This window comes from Callospermophilus lateralis, chromosome 1, assembly GCF_048772815.1.
Source record: "Callospermophilus lateralis isolate mCalLat2 chromosome 1, mCalLat2.hap1, whole genome shotgun sequence".
Lineage (NCBI taxonomy): Eukaryota > Metazoa > Chordata > Mammalia > Rodentia > Sciuridae > Callospermophilus > Callospermophilus lateralis.
The window spans coordinates 105,125,225-105,146,512 of NC_135305.1; the positions used below are offsets into that span (position 1 = coordinate 105,125,225).

The 21,288-nt window shown below is 41.1% G+C and overlaps 1 protein-coding gene across 1 annotated transcript in view; it reads right to left on the reverse strand.

Annotated features, from left to right (window-relative positions):
• Grb10 (growth factor receptor bound protein 10) overlaps window positions 1-21,288 on the reverse strand; it is a 154,615-nt gene that overhangs the window by 101,071 nt on the left and 32,256 nt on the right. The window contains exon 3 of the mRNA XM_076836954.2: window positions 1,583-1,649. Coding sequence (XP_076693069.1) covers window positions 1,583-1,649 — 67 coding nt within the window. The remainder of the gene's footprint in view (window positions 1-1,582; window positions 1,650-21,288) is intronic.

The following is a 21,288-nucleotide window of genomic DNA, read 5'->3' on the forward strand; positions in this document are numbered from 1 at the left end:
CTTCACTTTTCCTTTTCTGATGTGCTACCTGTGAACAAGGACTGAAGCCCATGTCAGAGTGCACTTACAGGTAAGAACTCTGGGAGGTTGAGAAGTGGAGTTCAATGTGGAGAAATGCTCCTTTGTCCTTTTAAGCCGTGTTTCAGGAACTGCAACGCATCAGAGACCCAGCCTCAACTGTGTGCTGCTTAACTCTAAGCCAGAATGGAGAACTAGCTCCCTTCTAGCGGAAGGCTATTCCCTGTACTGTTCTGTAAATTCCCCTTCAGGACACTGCGTGGGTATATCTGATACCTAGAGTGTATCTGAAAGTACGATGTAAAGACAAAGGAGGAGAGATACACTATGGAAATTCTCTCCGTGTAATTTTTCTTATAATTTTCTGACGAAAGCATTAACAGAATTCTAAATGAACATCGATACCAAGATCGAGATTATTTCAGCTTGAAAGAGATCATTCTAAACAATACAATGTAATGAGTCAAAATAGTTCAAAATTTCAAAACCAGTACTCATAAACCAATATCTTTCCCTTCCATCATCTCATATGAATGTTTTCTGAAATGTGACCCTGAAATTAGGCTTGTCACAGAAAATCCTGACTGCTTTTATGAATCTTCTAATGCTTGGGAACACATTTATTTGACTTCCTAGTTAGATCTCAGCTTTGATTTTGGCTAAAGTCATCTTCTTTCTCATTAAGCAATTTTTAAAACTCTTGATTATTCTAATGCCTACCAGCTCTAAACCTTGTGATTCCTTGTACTTAAACGCTACAATAATCCATTACATTGTTTGTGCTTCATGTAGGGAGTAGACTCCCCATCCTCTATCAGTTTCTCTAATTTATGAAGTAACTTTGTATTCCTTTAATGTGATTCCTTACTTCCTCATAATGACCCAGAAGAGAAGGAACAGAAGAAACTCGAAAAGGGTCAAGAAATACCAAGAATACATACATGCAAAACCAGGCTAATAAAACATACGAAAATGCTAAAACAAAGGGGTTCCCCTGTGCAGGATCCCTCACAAAAGGTAACATCAAATCGCCTTAAGTGGAATACCAAGAAACTTGCATAAAACAGATTTTTGAAGTTTAGCTCAGTGAAGTCTGTTCATTGAAATATAGATGACTATATTAGAATTTGTTTCCTTAAAACAGTAAGATTAGACTCTTACTCATTTGTGTCAAGAATAATTTTTGCAGTATATCCATGAATTCAACCAATCATGAATTGAAATCATTTGGGGAAAAGAATCACACACGTGTACTGAACACAAACAGACTTTTTCCTTGATCATCATTCCCTAACAATACAGTATAACAACTGTTCATTTAGCGGTTACATTGTAGTAAGTAACTAATCTAACAAGGATTAAAAGTATACAGAAGGTAATGCATAGGTTCTATGCAAACATTAGGACATCTTATACAAGGGATTTGAGTATTCTTGGGTTCTGCCATCTCTGCAGGATCACGGAACTGAGTCCCCCACCCTGCCCCACCCCACGGACACGAAGGAGGACTATAAAGTCCTAGTACTATTGCAAAGCTATAGTGAAGTTCTTGCTCATTACTTACTTGGATTGTTCGCTCGTTCAGATTGTGCCAGCTCTCGTGGACTGGGAGGTGCCTGCTCCGCTTTTTCCTAAAAAAAGGACAACAGGGTCAAACGAGGCATTTCACACTTTTCAATAACCATCCTCCATGGCATTTCCATTCTGCTCAGTTCCTTAATTCTTTTTGACTTATTTAGTTTCTTTTCATTTTAAATGATAGTCTAGAATATGCTATATTAGGAAAGTCAATCATGAAAAGGTGTAACCTGTTGGCGATGGAGTGAGAAGAATAGTTACTACTGAAATAGCCCCCCCTCCTGCCCCTGAATAGCAATTCAAAAAGAATGATTATCAACTGCTTAGCTTAGGCGATGAATGCCAATAATTAACATTCCACGGAGCACATGTACTTTCTATAACAATTACTGGTAATTGAGCCTTGGCCTTCTGCTACCTGGAACAGAAATGTCCAGATAGTGTATTATAAATGGCTCTCTCCACAATGGATAAGGAGTTCAGTGGCATTTTTCAGATATCAGAGTGAGGGGAAAAAATTAGGCAAATTTAAAATAGCAATATTAAACACACAAATTCTAGAAAAACATCTTCATAGAAACACAATTTGCTAATGAAAGGCATAATAAACTGTTGGGGTGCTTTTTAATATTTACATACTTAGGAAAAATCAACAATGACTAACTTACAGTGGGGAGATGCTGACTTCCTCTTACAGATTAATGAAACCTGTGAAGTTTTTACAATCATGTATATTACCTCTATAATTAGAAAGAATCTGAATTGTGCCCAAAGCACAAAGTCTTCACTAAAATCTATTACTAATACATAGCACATATATTCAAAATATAGTAGACATGCTCCTTGACTTACACCCCAATACACATCTTAAATGGAAAATATTATACATGGAAAATGCACTGAATTCACCTGCCTACCAAACATCACTCTTAGCGGCACACCCCACTATAGAGTATTGGCTGTTTCCCTCCTGATCACGGGGCTGACTGGAAGCTACAGCTCCGCTGCCTATGCCCAACATCACAAGACAGCATCATATTTCATAGCACTGGCTCAGGAAAAGTTCCCAATTCAACATCTGAAGTAGGGTTTCTACTGCATGCATATTGCTTCCTCACCATTGTAAAATGAAAAAAAAAATTATTAAATGGAACCTTCAAAAACGGGGCTCGCTCCCAACTGACATCAGCAACCTCATCCCTATCTATCCCTCCCAGCATCACAACTGAAGCATGTGAAATATCTGGCATGCTTGTGCACTGCAGAGTGTTGGCAAATGCCAACTTGCCCAGTGTGTGTGCTGAGCTAGGCAGGGCTCCTACTTCACAGAGGAAGGCATGGAGGCACAGGAAGGTTGACTGCCTTTACACCCACCATCCCCAGTGGTCTAAGCCACCCCAGCATCAGGATGCGAGCAGCTGGCTACATGTTCCTTGACTGTTTGCATTCAAAGGCCCCAAAAGACTAAAAACAGGACATGGGTTTCACCAAGGTATCAGAGGGGCAGGGCATGAATACTTCATTGCCTGAATGCCTCCCAGTAAGAGAGGCTCCTGTGCCCAGAGCGTTTCTTGTCATGTGCGAGACGCACTCAATGCTAACTTCTCATCTACGAGCACAACAATCTGCCAGTGAACAGTTAATGTCTGGTCCATGCTGTGCTTAGGGGCTGCTCACAATGGGGGAAGAAGAGGGAGAGCCCAAGGAAGAGATTCCACAAGAGCCAGCTCATTCATATCTACACTTCGAAGAAAAGCGAAGTCACATTCACACCCTCCTCCAGAAAATCTGTAGAAAACAAAACAAAGTCCTACGAAACTGCAGGTATTTTCACTGGTGCCTCTCTTCCCACCCCTCCTCCCTCTGTCTGTCTTTTTCATTTTTTTTCCCCTTCAAAAGAAATATCTTTTTGTTACTTAGATAGAATACTCGCTAATTATGAAAATATCTATGCATTAAAGAAAAATATGAAGAAAAAAATCAAAGCAAATCTCTCTCTATTCTCATATCCAGGGAGTTATCTCATCAGTTTCACAAATGTTCTTTCAGCAAAGGAAAGGAATAAGTGGGAAGGAAAAAGAATGGGAGGGGAGAGGGGAAAAAAAATCATGTGCACATGGGCAGAACATTTGCCTTATTTACAGAGAACATGCATGTTATATTTGAATCACATAGAAGTTACAAATGATCCTATTTTAAAAGCAACTGTGGAGGGAGGGACATGTGCTTTTTATGTATATTCCATATATATAAAATAACATATTCTATATTATTGTGTTTTAATGCATACCTTTGAAAATTTCCATGTCAACAAACATCATCTCCATTGACAGAATTCCTTCGTAGGTCTACCATACCTCACCGAGAGGATGTCTAAGGTAATTTATTTAGCTAGTATCCTACTGGTGAGCATATAGATTGTAAGTACAATAATTTATACCTGGAATATTCCCCAAAGGCTCATGTGTTGAAGACTTGGTCCCTAGTCCATGGCACTACTTGGAGGTAGTGAAACCTTAAAAAGCTGGCGCTTAATACGAGAAAGTTATATCATCAGGGGAGTGCCCTTTGAAATGAAAAGGACCCCAGAACCTCTTCCTCTCTTTGCTTCCTAGCCACCATGAGATAAGCAGGTATCCTCCACCAGACATCCCCACAGCAGGCCAAGCCATCAAGGACCAAAACTTCTGAAACAATGGGCCAGAACAAACCTTTCCTCTCTTTAAGTTGATTATTTCAGGTATTTTGTCACAGTAACTGAAATCTGAAGAATACAGTAAGTTTTTGACTAGGAAAGAAGGGAAGGATACTTTGGGGGAAATAGTATCCAGAAGAAAAGGGGGGAGGTACTGAGAAAGGAGGTATGCTCTCAGGGCTGATTAATAAGCCTCCCAACCCCTCAGATTCAGCGGCATCCCACTGGGGTCAGCCCATCTAATTTCTGAAATTCTATAGCAAATGTTGTCCTATCCAATTTGCTCTTTACCCTCAAAGCAAAATTCTTTTTCCCTCTAATCTGAATTTTAAAACAAACCCAAATTTTTTGGAAAATCAGACTAGATATAAAATTGAGGTTGGCATGAACCTTTTTCTCTTCTCTGAATTTTATAACAAACCATGTAAAAGTTTTAGAAATACATAATAGATATAAAACTGAAATTAGCCTAAATCCTTTGACGGTAGGATAAAGGCAGTTTAGTGGTCTTTGTACCTTTTTAATGCATAGATAGTCACTGTGGAAATCAAACTGAGTAAACTATTTTGTGTTTTGTTGCCCCTCCTACGCACCTGTAATTAGCATATAGGTTGTTTTATACCTTCATGAACATCACCTTTTTCATATTGGAAACTACTGTAGTAGACACTCTCCCGTAGTTCAAACTTGCAAATAACATGAACAATAATCAGAGAAAAATATCTTTGGGTATAAATCTTTGCTCACATTTCTGATTATTTGTGTAAGATCCTTAGAAGTAGAATGAATAGGCCAATGGTCACGTGCAATTTTTTTTTAAAGACTCTAGATAATATCCTGTTAAACTCTTCTTCACCCAATTTACCCTCATGCCCAGAATAGAGGTGAAGTGTCCGTTTCATAACACCCGAGGAAGCCAGGACTGTGACTGGTTATTTTTCTGGAAATTTTTTTCTTGCCAATTCCAGAGGTAAGCAGTGCCTTCAACCCTCCAGTTTTAATATGCAGATCTTTAATGTTAAGGTTGAGCAGTTTTTCATGAGCATATTAGCCCTGGGTCTTCTTTTTCTTGGAGGTTGGGAGGTTCTCTTAGGCTAGCTATACTAGTTCCTGAGAGCACAAGAGCTTTCCAATAAATATGCCTGTGAACATCATACCATTCACTAGCTGGGGGCCAGTTACTTACAGTCAACTGGTTCCTCAGTAAAATGGGTTAGGGCTGAGTCTGTAGCTCAGTGTCAGTGCTTGCCTAGTATGTACGAAACACTGGGTTCAATTGTTAGCACTGCATAAAAAAAATAAACAAAGGCATGCTGTCTATGTACAACTACAAAAATAATTTAAAATAATAAAATAAGATGGGTTAAAGAATCTCTTAGTAACTGCTGGGAGGTTTGTTTACAACGCAGAACATCAAGTTGGCTTGTTGTGGTGACCCATTCATGTGCTGGCCCATGGGACTTTCATTGTATCTTAATTTTCCTGTGAAGACTTTTAAACGCTGTAGGAAACTAGCTTACTTACACTTGTAGCAAATGCTCTTCCCACCCCGTTTTTCTTTAGATGCTATTACAGTTTTGATTCTTAGAGGTTTCCTTCAGTGTAATCAAGTTGACCAAACTTTTCTTTTCCATTCATTATTTTGAGCATTAAAAACTGTTTTCATCATCTATCAAGAAAACTGAGAAGCATTCGCTTGTATTTTATTCTAATTTCCCTTCTGACCTGATGTATCAACCTTTCATCTAACTAATGTTTATTTGGGTGGGTATTGAGAGGGGAGAAATTACCCTGAAGCCCCCAACCATGGTGTACCCATTTTCCCAACCCATTTCTTTCAGTGTTCTGTTACTAGAGCAAATACCTGAGATAATAAACTTAAAATGAAACACACACACACACACACACACACACACACACATCTTGACTCACACTGTTGAAGGTTCTAGTCCAGGACTGGTTAGCCCCTCTGCTTTCGGGCCTCTGGTGGGGGTGCTAAATGGCAATGGTGGGAAAACAGCTAAATGGCAATGGGAGCAAAATAGCTTACCTCATGACCAGCACTTAAAAGGAAAGGAGGAAAGAGGCAAGGTCACACAATCCCCTTTCAGCACAAGCCCCCAATAACCTAAATATCTCCCATTAAGCCCCACCTCTTAAAGATTCCACCACTTCCAGTCATGCTATCCTGGGTATCAAGCCTTTAAAACCTGGGCCTTTGGGGGACAGGTAACACCCAAACGATAGCACCATGTATCTCACGATTCTTCATTTTGCCTTACTGGGGAAGTTACTTTGTGCACACATTATAATCCTATATACACATTCATCTGTTTCTCTGTAGAGCTGCCCACTCCTGGGATGACACCCCACATTTTTCTATTCACAGTCTGTCAACATGTTTTATCATCAGCAGAATATTTCCTCTCTTCTTCTTTTGCATGAACTCCTTAGTCATTTTCTTCCAAACAAACTTAGAGCCAAGAAAGATTTAATACACATTAAGAATAAAGTTGATGCTCCTATAACTACATTTCTGTCAATCACAGATTACAGGTGTGATGGTGGCTAAGCCATATAACCTAGGGTAGTAGATTATATCATCTAGGTTTGTGTACCTATGCAATATGATGTTCGTGCAATGACAAAACCACCTAAGAATGCACTTCTCAGAACATATCCCTGGTACATGATTTCAGTCTTAAAATTTTCTTGCATTATTAAAACTTCTCATCTGAAATACGTACTTACATGTAAATGAGTAATTGCTATGCATTCTTCATACAAATTCTGCTATTGGATCATGTCCTTGGAAGCAGATCATAGAAACACTGAGAAAAGTATGTCAAATAGATACGTAACACCAGAGAGACTGGGACCAGCCTCTTGGTGCCCGAAATCTCACACACTTGTAAGGATCTTCAGGGGATGGGCATGGCCCTACAGGTTAACCAGCACCTGGGTGTTTCCTGGGAACACTCAAGTTTGAGACCCACTGATCCCTGGATGCTTTACTTTCCCTAGGAAAGCCTTTTAAGTGACAAGGAAACCAGGCTCCAATGATGTCACCAATTTAAAAGACAAGTCACTGGAAAACGTAATTTAATGGAAACTTACCTAAATAGTGTCACTAGATTTACCAAATAAAAACACAGGATGCCCACTAAAATATAAATTTCAGAAAATATCTAATCATTATTTGGTACAATTATGTATCAAATATTATAAGGCATATCCTAAAAACTTATTAGTCGTTTACCTGCAATTTAACTGGGCATTCTCTATTTTTATCTGACAACTCTATGCCTCAAACACGTTAAATGTCTGACAGGCTTTCAGGAGAAAATATGGCAGCAACCATGAAATCTCAAGTGGCTCAGTGTTTATGAATTTTCAAGGTCAAAAAAGTTGTACCTTTTTCAATTCAACAGACCACAGCTTCAGACAAGAATTCTTTTCCCTTAAGAAGCCAAGAAATAACTAATATAGGTAGGCTATCTCTTATCTGAAATGCTTGGGAACAGAAGTGTTCCAGATTTTTTTCAGATCTTGGAATATATGCACACACATAATGAGATATCTTGGTGAGGCGATCCAACTCTAAATATGAAATTCATTTATGTTTCATATAGAACTTACCCACATAGCCTGAAGGTAGTAATTTTATACAATATTTTTAATAGCTTTGTGCCTAAAAAAAAAAAAAAAAAAAAAAAGTCTCATGGTGTAAAATTTTCCACTTGTGGCATCTTGTTGGCATCCAAAAAGTTTTGGATTTGGGAACTTTTTGAATTAGGGATGCACAACCTATAGTATGGATAAAGTTAGCATTTGTAAAATAAAGCCAACACACAAAAGGCACAGGGAAAAGTTTACCACTGACTGAGTAGTTAAAAAAAAAAAAAAAAATTCGTATAGCCTGGAAGGTCAGGAGCAAATGTTCATCCACCATTCAGAGACAAACAGTGCAGGTTGCCAGGAGGAAGGGAGTAAACACTGGGAAAAGACTAAAAGGTTTATCATTGCACTGACATGGTTTCTTCTATTTGTGTGTTTGTTTCCTAGCCTCCAATGGCTCTCCATTAGGGAAGGGCTAGACAGGGAGGACAACGTTGCCTTATGGTTAGAGCTATCAATGTCTTGCATGTAGGAGGCCCCAGCATGCTGGAAAGGGAAGCTGGGGTTTTCTTCTTTAAGTCAAGTTAGCAGCAAATGCCTTTTGTAGCTACCTCCAGGCAAAGGTAGAAGGATGGAAGAATATTGTCCTAAACTTCCTCATAGTCACACAAGTTTTTTCACTATTTAATGCTGGACCTTTCCTATGGCTTTGCAAATACTCTCCAAAGTAAAAATCCAGCCTAAGCAGAAACACCACCTTCATAAAAATCCACAAGAACAGTCCACTTTTCCCCAGAGTGACCCAGTCCTTTATTATTCTACAGAACTCATACAAAGCCCTAGAGTCAGGAGAGAGGCAGGTGAAGAGGACAGTCTCCTCCACTCCTTTCTCCTGTGCATGCCAGATAACTCCTGGCTTCCAGTAGTGGTGGCAGGTGGAACAAGGTAGGCGAGGAACGGACAAGGACTGGTTGAGGGCTTGGTTCTCCTGCTCAGCTGTTCCTTCCATAAATAATACTTCAGGGGGCTGCACGAAGGCCCCTGGCCTGGCTTTTTCAAGACCCTTACTGGTCCCCAGGCCGGAGCCTCTATCTGCTGATTCCCCTGACCTCCCACCTGTCTCCCACTTTTGTTCAAATCTTTTCCTCCAGCCCTCCAGGATGGCACCCAATGCACACTTCTGAGACCCTGGTCCAGGGAGGCAGGTCACTTAATTTCCCCTATTCTACTGAGGTTTCAATGAATGCACTTAAAAGTGACTGGCAGAGCAGGATGTGGACTTTAGTGGGCCTGGTGTGTAGGTGTAAGACCAATCAGTACCCTAGGTTGCTTTAGTCACTGACAAGCTCACAGTTTGTGCCATTTTAATTTAAACCTCACAACTGATCCATGACCTCCTGCCCACCTGGGAACCTTGGCTGGGACAGCTGGTGCAACTTGTTGCAGCCCTGCCTGAATTACAACAGGGCAATGCTTCCCAAGATGGGTATGTGAAATATAACAGACTTGGGATATGTCGTTTCACACAAAATGCAGTTAAAGTGATTCGAATTGAAAATCCACTGACGTGTGAGATTACTGGCCTAGTGAAGAATAAGTGGTAAAGCTATCTGCTGCTGTGTCACCTGTACCTCTGAGAAGAGCCATCATCCTACCATCTTATCAACTTCTTTCCAATGCCAGATGACCACTTCTACTTTTTGTAGGCATGCCTATTCCAGAACTTTCAAATACAGATGATATTTAGGTATGATGTAGTTAAAGACTGATAACATTTACCATCCCAACTCTACAATTTCTTATTTTTATTAAAAAACTTAATGCAGAAACGACATTTTCTACTGCAATTCCTGAGTTTCCGATTTGGTGACACTAGAAAGTTTGTATGCACTCTTATTTAAATTCTTCCTGTAATACATTATGTTGTTAGCACATTGGCGTAGATATGGGAAAGGAAGGAGACACACTGTCCATGATATCACAGCTTATACCTGTGGGTATAGACACAGAGAATACATTCTTAACAACTGAGCTGGTACTACAAAATCTATCTTTATCCTCACAACCAAAAAAAACCTGAAGTATAAGACAAGTGCTAAAAGTCACCATATCAGCACTCCAATTCTGATAGTTGCAAGGTGTGTAAATTAGTCCCCTCAAATGGAAATAACATTTGTATCAAATGAGCTAGGGTACCCCGCTTTTTGGAGGGCCCCAAATGTCACTGCCTGTTTAGATTCCACACTTTATGTCTACATAAAAGCAAAGGGAGTGAGAGTTTTCTCAACAGAGAATTATGTCAAACTCCTCTTTAAAAATCCAGACTAAAAACTGTTTCCAAGATCTTGAGATAAAAGAAGGAAAACTCAACATGCCAACAGTCCACATCAAGGAATGAGGGTAACTTTTTTTAAATATATTAATGGTATTCAATGATGCGTTTATTTATAATTTTATTTGTGTACTTTGCTGAGTATGACACGAAAATACCTGAATTTTTCTTGGAATATAAGAAACTTGCAGCAAAAATGCTACCATATTTTTAAAAATGACCAAGTTTTCCTTTAAATCTTCCTGCACACAACTCTGTACATCTAAAAAGACACACACAGCCATAGGTACTCAACACAAAGACATTTTCTTCAACATAACTACCTCCATGTGCAGCTATTCTTGACAATATCAGCAAAGGTAATACATAAATTGTCTATCCTAACCACCCATTCTGCAATGTTGGCCACAGAAACATCAATTTCAGTTATTCATAGAAGGGGGAAATCCGTCAATCTTTCATTTTTTAAACAGCTTTATTGAGATATGCTATATAATATGCATGTCATCTGGTGGGAGTGTACAATCCAATGAGTGCTGGTATAATGACAGATCTGAACAACCCTCACCATGTTCTAATTTTAGAATATTTCCATCACCCCACAAAGAAACCTCGTGCCCAGGGCCTGTCAATCTTGACAAATGGTTTTCCCAAAATAAAATGCCTTTGCCAAGTCAGTTTTGTTCCCGGTTTTTGATCCAATATTCCCACATCAAGGAAGCAGCTCATCCTAAAGGTGAAGGGCACTAGCTCTAGAATTTCTGCAGATGAGCAGCTTCATAACCTTGGGGAAGACATTCAGCCTTCCCGTGACCTCAGAAGACTGTTTTAAAGATTTAGTGTGATCCTGCACGTAAAGCCCTCCTCAGTAAATGTTAGCTGCTATTTTTACTACAACCACTACTGTTCCTGCTGCTCCTCATCTCCACCTCCCATTATCTCCTCCACCACCTCCATCTTTTCTACCTCCTCTATTCCCTCTCACCAACCTCACCATCACCTCTACCTCCCACTATCTTCACCAGCAACTCCTCCACTCCCTGCTACTAACTCCACCACTACCCCACCTCCACTTCCCACTCTCTTCAATATCCCCTCCTCTACTACCTCCCCCTCTTCTCAGCAACTCCCTATCACCCTCACCTCCTGCAATCTCGGCGATCACTTCCTCCATCAACTCCACTTCTTCCATTCCCACCAGTCAACTTCACCATCACCCCACCTCTACCTCCTACCTCCACCATCACTTCCACTTCCTTCCCCTACCTCTACCTCCACCATCACTTCCTCCACCTCTACCGTCACTCATGATGAGCACTTCCATCATCTCCTTCACCTCCTCCCATGAACTCCACTTCCACCTTCCCCTCCACTACTCTACTACCTGATCCTCTAACAGTACATTCCATCACCTCCACTTCTATATCCTCCATCCCTATGAACCCACCTCTTTCTCCATAACCTCCTCCCCTCTTCTCTCCACTAGTTACCCATTACTTCATCCTCCTCCACCACCTCCATGTTCTCTGCCTCCACCACCATCACCTCTTCCATCTTCACCACCACATTTCTCTATTACCTCCATCTCTACCAGCTTCAACCTCCTTCACTTAAACTCTACCTTCACCATCTTTGTGATCTCTGTCGTCTCCACCTCTATCACCACCAGCTTCTTCATCCTCAATTTGAATAAACCTCTTTGTAAAAGGCAACTGTATAGACACCAAAACTTCTCCATCTATTAACATAAGGTTAATTTGTTAGAATAGTCAGCAAGCAGCACCTTAACCCACTATGAGTTCTACAGTAGCTTCACTCAGGAAATTAGAAGATCCAACTACAGAATCTCTGAACCTCCCACATAAATAATGCTAACAGCCTACCCTTTAAAGTATTCTAAGATTATCAGTTAGGATGCAAATTATGGTATGAGTGTAATTTGAAAAACAAATAACAAAATTTCAAATGGAATAAAATGTATCTTCACTCTAGCCCCAAGTAATTATGGCCAACTCTTATTCAAATTTCTGGAAAAATGGAAGAGATTCATGTTTTCATTCTTTGAGTACTTCCTCCAATCACTTGTTCCTCCCTGTCACATCACAATGGGTACCGGGCTTCAGGAGTCTCAGAGAACTAGGCCAAAATGCCATCAACGAGTCAAATCCCCCCAGAAGAAAAAAGAGAAATCCAAAACCCCCTCTCCTACATATGAACCCATAGACCCCAAAGAAAAAAGACCAAGGTACTAGTTAGCATACAGAATGCTAACAAAAACATACCTCTGAACCTGAAAAGATAAGGTTTGCAATCTTAGTGTATTAAGGAATTGGGGACAATTCCTTTTAAGGCTGGGGGTCTCCTAATCTCTGAGCTTCAGCTGACTTTTGAAATATGAAGCCTAAGCCTATGGGGGGTACACAAAGCCACTGTAATCAAGCTGAATACAGCTTCTTCAGCTTTAAGCTTTGCCATTTTTTTTTCATTTTCATAACCCCTGCAACATCTGCACTAAAACCAGAGATGCAAACTCTATGTAGCTGGAACTACTGAGAAAACCTTAACTTTATAGCAGACAATCAAATACATACTATAGTAGGCACATGATAAGATATGCCTATACTCTTCTCCATTTAGCAGAATAAGCACTGAAATCTCTTCCTTGAACTTGCTCAACCACAATTTCAGAACTTGGAAAGAGTTCTTACTGTCCTGGCTGACCAGGAAAAGGCCCCAGGGTTGGCTCCTCCTTCCTCTCTAAGTCCCTCTGGCAGGCAGAGGGCAGAGACCCCAGGGTAAATGGCGGCTTGTGGCCAAGAACCTGGAGTCTGAAGAAAGTGAGAGAGATCTGGCCCAGAGCTCCAGTCTTAAGTCCCCAGTGGCATACCTGGACCAGGTTTGATAGTTCTTCAGAAGGCAGGTATGAGATAGAGCAAGGAAGGACAAAGAGCAGCTGCCAAGAACACAATGAAAAGCATGGCTGACAGGTCAAGGTGATAGCAGTTCAAAGAGATGCTTCCTTGAGGTCTATCTTCAATGAATTTTTAGATAAAGCAACAGGTTAATTTTAAAAAAAAAAATGAACATAAAGCACAGATTCCGGGACACAGCAGACTCAGTCCTTCAGCTACTTTCTCCCGTAAGGCAAAACAGCTAGCCCTCATAGCAGGCAGGACTGTTTCATCCCTACAAGAAACAGTTCACCTCTTACTCCCTATATGAAAAACCATATTGTGGCATGAGCCAAATGCTTATAAACAGCTATGAGACAAATTCAGTGATACTGAGCAAATAACATCACTTTCTGGGCCCATTTCCTCATCCAAAAAAATCAGGTCTTTGGACCACATCATCACTAAATCTCTTTTTACCATCAAAGCTGAGTCTGTCCACTACATAAAAATATTCTAAAGCTAATCTCCTCCTAGAACCACAGTTAAAATAATATTACATTTGATTTCTGGGCTTCTGGCAAACATGGATCAGATGAACCCTCTCTCCTAAAATGACTAAAAAAGTTTTCATACTTTGGACAATAGGCCAAATGGGAGAGAGATCCTTGGGAGAGAGGACACAAAATAGTGGGTCCCACAAGCATCTATTTCACTTGCTAGAGTGTTTCTAAGCTGTGGTACAAGGGGTGGCGTACCAAGCAGAGGCTGGGGGGATCTGTTAATGAGAAAGAACTTAGCATTCAGGAAGGCCAGAGCAAAGAGGAGAGAGTGCTCCAACGGGGAAAGTTCTGGAGCTCTGCAGAGGGTTTTCTGCAAATGTTTAGCTGAGTATTGATTAGTGCACACATATAACGAAGGGCAGAAGAACCACCAGAAAGGAGGAGGCAGAGCAATCCTCAGAGCTTAAGAGGGTAGAGAAAAGCATGGTTCCACAAGCCCAAATGGAAAATTTCCTTACACAGGAGCCACTAAGCAGAGTCCCCAAAAGGGTCCTTCTACAATAATAATAGGAAATCAGTCCCACACTAACAGTACATGTAGACCCAACTAACAAAGCTTAAAAGAAAGTCTTAAAAGGATCAAACTATTCCTAAGAAGCTTAAATGTACCCAGAATAAAGCTCAAAAATATTGAAAAGATTATCTTCCCCTGAAAATAAACCAGCACCCGATCATGTAAAACTCATGATGTCTAGCATCTGAATGAAAATCACCAGACACAAAAAGAAAATAAGACCCAAAATGATAAAAGAAATTGACCCAGAGAAACAGATCTAGAAATGTCAAAGATGATAGAAACAGAAGACAATAGGGTAAAATAATGATAAGAAGCACATTTCATATGTTCACGGAGGTAAAAGAAACCATGAGCCTGATAAGGAGAGAAAGGAAAGATATAAAATGAATAAGCCAAGCCACTGGAGATAAAAAATATCATGTGAAATGAAAAATATTTTGGATGGGATTAACCAAAGACTAGAACCACATTTCTTCTCTATTCTCCCTCCCTGAAGACCAATGTCCAAGGACACTTCCTGGAGGCTCCTTGCCATTGAAGGATGATACAGTCTAGGAAGCAACAGAACTATCCAGAATGGTACACAGAGGATGAACAAAGATGGAAAAGATAATGACCAACTCCCTCAAATTACTCCATGTGAGGGGAGTGCAGGAAAGGAACTCAGGTTTGGGGCCAGAGAGCACTGATGTGGAAGCTGGTGTCTTCTACTTTGTAGATAGTTGGCGTAGCTAGATAAGCCAACAGAAGTCCATGTACCTTAGTTTCATCACAGGCAAATCTGGATATTAATGATACTGATAATATTCCCTATTTCAAAGGTTATGCTGGGCAGTAAGTGAGACAGGATATAAAAAGTCCAAAGTCCTGTCACAAAACATATGCCAGTTGTCTTCTCCATCCCCAAGGAGACAGTCTTCCACTTTGTCACATCCTAATATGGGCTAGAGATGGAAGGAGAATCCAGTGGAGAAAATGGAGGGTCTTCGCTGTTCTTTTTTAATCAGAGGTGTACATTCTCTTCCATCCTTGAATAGCAATTATAAATGGCAACAGCCTGGCTATTCATAGGGCCACTCCAGCTTCAACAGACAGCAAGGGAGGTAGAGCCAGCTGGCCTCCATTACAGGAAGCCAGCTGCCAGGCTGTGTGCTTCTAATAGTGTCACCAAATGGAATAACGCTAGCAAGAGAAGATGGAGGAGTATGGGAGTATGTGTATGTATACCCACACAGAGATAACACACAACACTGTACATGTGGACAAGCAGTACAGGAAACACACACAAGGCAGAGATAATCTACACCTACCACAAGCCCTTTTTCTATCACTAAAGTTTCAAAAGGTTTCTTTGCCTAATTTTTTTTTTCTCCCTAGTTAGTTGTTTTAGTCAGATTTTTTGCTGCTGTGACTAAAAGGACCCAACCAGAACAATTGTAGAGGAGGAAAAATTTATTTGAGGGTTCATGGTTTCAGAGACCTTATTCCATAGAAGGCTGGCTCTATTCCTTGGGGCTCAAAGCGAGGCAGAATATCGTGGCAGAAGAGTACGACAGTTGGGGGAAGCTGCTCATACGATGATCAGGAAGCAGAGAGAGAGAGAGAGAGAGATCTACACTTGCCAGATACAAATATATATCCCAAAGCCATGCTTCCAATTCCGACCTCCTCCAGCCACACCCGACCACTTTAGTTACCACTCAGTTAATCCTTATCAGGAGATTATTTCACCCATTGGGTTAAGACTCTCACAACCCAATCATTTCTCCTCTGAACTTTCTATTCTTGTCTCACATGTGAGCTTTGAGGGGGACACCTCACATCCAACCCATATTCATAAGTCTTATTCATTTTCAGTCGGTCTCAGAAGAGTACCTTCCTGTTTAAGCCTATCTCAATCAGGTGTTAAAGTTAAAACTGCTTTAAGCACCTCTATCTAAGGTTTCACTCTCTAGAAGGGGGTCCATAAGCTAAGAAGTCCCTGAATTCATATGACACGATAGTCTGATACACACATCTGTTAACCTTGCCTTGGTACCAGTTCCTGGAGGGATGTGGGAAGAGTGATAACAAGAGTTATCAAGAGTTTCAACTGACTCTATGCCAGCTGCTCAAATCGGAAACCATGAGCACACAATGCTTCTCCAAACTGCTCAAGATGGAGCAACTGGGAACAGAGCTGACAGGATTTTGATTCCCAGGGTGATGATTCCTCCGCCACTCTGGGGAACCCAGGGGCTCCAGGAGCCTGGAGAAGGAATGAGACCAAGAGCTCTGTCCAAATGATTCAAACCCAGGAGACTAACTGCTGGGATATGAGAAAGGATATGGGTTTCTAAGACAGGAACCAGAGACACATGGAACCATGTTCATAAGGAAGCAATGGAGTAAAAATACAATGGATGTAGAACAGAAGTTGGCAGGGGAATCCCAGCTTTTCAAAAGTTGAAAACCTGGGTGACCAGGACAAAGTTGAATTAACACAGAGAGAGGTATTAAGGGCAGGATCTAGTTGGGGAACAGGAAAGGGAATCTGAGCTGACACACCTCTCTTCTAAAATGGTGACATGAACCTGCTCCCGAGAACCAGGTTACTGAATGCCAGTACCTTCAATTAGTGACCCAGGCTGGAAATCATAGTGAAGCCCAAACTCTTCCTTATCCATGTTCTAGATTGTCACCAAATCCTCATTATTTTACCTTCTAAATTGACTTCCACCCATGCGCTATTCTCATAGCCACTAAGGAACTTTGGGCTCAGGTTGTACTGTCTTGGCCTGAACAACACTGACTGAGGTAGCCAAGAAGTGACTGCTCTGCCAGAATCCTACTCCCTGGAAAGCTAGATAGCATGGAACCCAGAGACCAACAAGCCTTCATCTTATATCCTTATTCTACACCTCATATCTCAGTCTTTGAAAAAAACCAGAGATTAATAAAAATCACTCCAAATCAGTTTGCACATTAAAAAGAAGGTTTCAAAAACATTAAGATCTGGTTCACAAGAAACTCAACATACTCACTGACCATAATGAAATTCCAACCATCAAAAGTACAAATTGCTGTTCCTTGGTCTCAGGGATGACAGCTTCACTAAGGAATGTGAAAGGGCTCACAACTGTAGAACAAATTTCTCCCTAAGGATGACACAGCCATGGGGGACCTAAACACAGAGCTCTGCAGACGTGAAGTGTATGACTTTAGAGTTACCTAAGCAGAGAACACAAATTACCCCGACATGCCTGTTTGAGTTAAGATTTTTTTTTTTTAACATTACAAGGATACCAGAGCAATACACATTTGATATAATCCATACTCTGAATTTTGATTTGGATCTTTTTCCAGCTAATGATAAACATGGGTACAATCCTCTCTCCTAATGCAGGTTAGGGGCAGCAAGCTGCAGTCCTGAGTTCGAGGGGAAACTGACACTCTGAGGCATACTGGGTTGTAAAGCTAGGATGGCCAATAAATTAGATGATTAAATGAATGTTCAGCTTATGGTAGTATTTTCAACTTACAATGGGCTTTACCCCATTGTAAGCTGAAGAGTATCTATACAGTTGTTGTGCAAAGCGACTCATCCATTCAACAAATATTTATAAGTACCTATTAGTCTATGTCTGGCACATTAGTGACTAATGCAAAGATCCTGCCCTCATGGAGTTTATAATTTATCTGGAGAAAACAAATAGCAATAAACATGCTACACAATTTATTTATTTATAAATTTAAGAGAATGTTGCTAAGGAATAAAAGGAGGCTGAAGAGAAGAACAAGGCAGGAGGCTGAAATTTAAAGGGAACAGAAGGAGCAGCCTCCCAAAGGTGGACAAGAGGGGGGCACTATGGAGGAAGGCTAGAGCCATGGGTCTCCAAGGGTCAGGTGTGCTACAGCCATGCTAAGAGATCTACAAGGCTTCATCTAAATCTTAATCATCCCTACAGTTAAGTAAATGTCACTTTACCCATGAAAAAAATCTCTCTACTACCTCCTTAGATTTCCATAACACTTTGGAATTTGCCACCAATAATAGAAAATTGTTTTTTCCTATATTTGCTCTGTTCTCCATACCTCTTTCTACACACACACACACACACACACACACACACACACACTTTCTCTCCCTACCCCCTCTCCCCCCGCTCTCATTTATCTATCATCTCTCTGCATATATTTATTTATTTAGTACTGGGGAAGAACTCAAAGGCACTTTCCTCTCACGTATATCCCCAGTCCATTTTATTTTTTATTTTGAGACAGGATTTTGCTAAGTTGCTGAGGTCTGCCTGGAGTTTGCCATCCTCATGCCTTAGCCTCCTGAGTCTCTGGGATTAGGTGCACCATCAAGCCTGGCTCCTCTTATACATATATTTTAAGCACTCCTACCAAGTGGTCAAATCCCAGTTCCAGTATCTTAAGCAGATCCTCAGGCACCTAGAAATAGCTGATGGGAACTCATCCTTCTCCTTTCAGCACCCCAGCTGCCCAAGGCAGAAGTGACAACTGTCCCAGGATGTTAATGCCTCTCCCAGAAGCCCAGAGAACCCCAGAGCACAGCTGCAGGCAGAAGTTCATCTTCAGGAAGAGAAATGTGGGGCTTCCCACCACTTTTTCAGAAACACCAGGAAACATGGCTGAGTTACAGAAAATTCAGAAATAGGAAAAACTGAACATAAGCTAAATATTTACCTTTTCCTTAGACAATTAATTATAGATAAAGCCTACAGAAATAAAAAATAATGTTAATCTTCATATCTTAGTAACTTCAAATACTTCTTGTTTCTTCTTGGTTAACAAAATATGAAAAAGAAGGAGTAGGAGAGAGAGGGTAAGGAAAGAGAGGAGAAAGAGAAGAAACCCCTGTAATGTAACCACTTTCTCGGGATGGGGATAAGCCTCAAACATATAGGACTATTTAATACATTCAGGGAAAACTGACAAAGCGAGTTGCTTCCTGTGTGACAAAGATATGATTGTGAAGTATAAATGGCCCTCTTTCTGCTGAGATTCAGGGGATTATAACTGGAGGCAGCAAGAGCAGGTGAGAAAGCTAAATACTGCATGTGCCATGTGAGGTATGGAGTAGGGGACACAGCATGCCCCAGCAAAGAGGCCAGGAAAAAAAAGGCATTACTTACCTAGGAAGAAAAGAATAGTGACAATAAAAGAATTTGTTCATGCCATTACAAAATCCAGGATGAGTCAATATGGTAAAAGAACATAAAAATAAAACTTAAACATAGTTAATACTTTAAAGACCAAACACTTAAATAGGAAGTGAAATAAAGAAACTCATGTTTAAATTACTCTGTATGCTTTAATAAAAGGAGCAATTTTAAAGTTCCTCTGTCCCACCTAATGCATCATTTTTTAAAGAAATAGCTGCAATTGCCTGAATTTTCATCAATCAGTATAATTACTGCTTATTTAAAACGTATCATTTTTCTCTGTGGCCATTCAAACAGCTAACGGTAAGTATCCAATAGTTTTTCTCTTCTGCAACTGAGTGAACACAGAAGTTTTACAGCATCTAAATTCAGCGAGTGAAATTGTCATAATAAACACCCTCTTCATCCAGGTGCCAAAAAGGAAAGAAATATCCTGCTTCACTGAAGTTTCATAAACAGTTAGCATGAATACCATGGGTATTATTTGCCACATTTAAGTAATTATAACACGGTAAAGGTACCCAGCCATGAATATATTTTAAACTTTCTTGGAAACGGTTATAGGACTGTGTGCTGAGCAGGCTTCAGCCTCGTTCAAAAACCAATGCCCACCTTCCTGAGCAGGTATCAGCCATGCTGAGCCACCCACAATGCAATGCACATCTTCTTCCCTACTTCACCCTCAAAAGAATACCCTAGGAAGACACAGAAGGGATCAAAGCTTTCCAAGTAGCAGCCAGAGCCTCAGACCCACCACTGCAAGGGCTACACTTGTCCATTTTCTCCTGTCCATATTCCACTCCCCTTAAGGGCAGCCCCACCATACTCCCCTACATGGTACAGCCCATAAGGAAGACAAGTGAAAAGCCCAGATTCCACTGCCACTTTCCCACTGGGATGGCCCAATCCTCTACCCTGCCAGCCTTTGTCTTTCAATCCCCGCAACATAAGGCCTCAGCATTCTGATCTGGGCAGGGTAGAGTCCCACATGGGGCCATCTATACCCCAGCGCTTCACCAGGGAGGGGCCAAGCAAGGTGGTGAACAGAATTTGCTGTCCTTAGGTAGTACATCTGAGATGGCCAGAAGATAGAAAAGATGGCAGCATGAAGAGAGACCCAAGTGGAGGCAGCAGCAGGACTTGACTTTAGGGATGGGTCAGCTCAGTGGAGACAATGGAGACCAGGGAAAAGGCAGAGGAAAGGGCTGTGCAAAGCAATAGAAGAGAGAATGTGGAGAAAGGTTGGAAGAAGGCCAGGATACAGTGGTCAGCACTGCCGTGGCAAGGGAGAACCTGGGCTGATGGTGGGCAGGGATAGAACATGGATGCAGGGTGAGACAGCTGGCCCAGGCCCTCCTGTCCAGATTCCACTCCCCTTGGAGGGCAACCCCACCACATTCCTCTGGCCAGATTGCCCACAGGGGCCCCAGTGATCCCAGAAGTCCAAGGCTACTTCGTCACCCGGTGAATCTACCCACTACCTAGTCACACCCATGGTCCCCCTACCCTTCCCAAACAGGACACCCTGAAGAATGGACCATATACTTATGGTCATGACTGTAGGCTTCCAGTAAGGGTCTATCCAAGATCTGGAGAAGCTCCCTAAGAGAAAGATACGAAGGGCCTCTTAAAGGCCCCAAAGCTACTTGCCTGGTGCTTCAGGAGGTAAGACGACAGAGACACCAGACAACAAATGTAGATTGGTTTAAGGCACCTGCAACCCTGCATGTCAGCCCAAACATAGAAAATTTCACCTGCTCTAAGAATTTAAAGGCAAATAAAGTATGTTTCCATCTGCAAGAACACAGCAGACAGATTGTACAAGGATCAACAGCTTCAAAGCTTCATGATGGAAAATGACCACCATTTCTACATTGTCCAAAGAACAACAACAAAATGTTATAA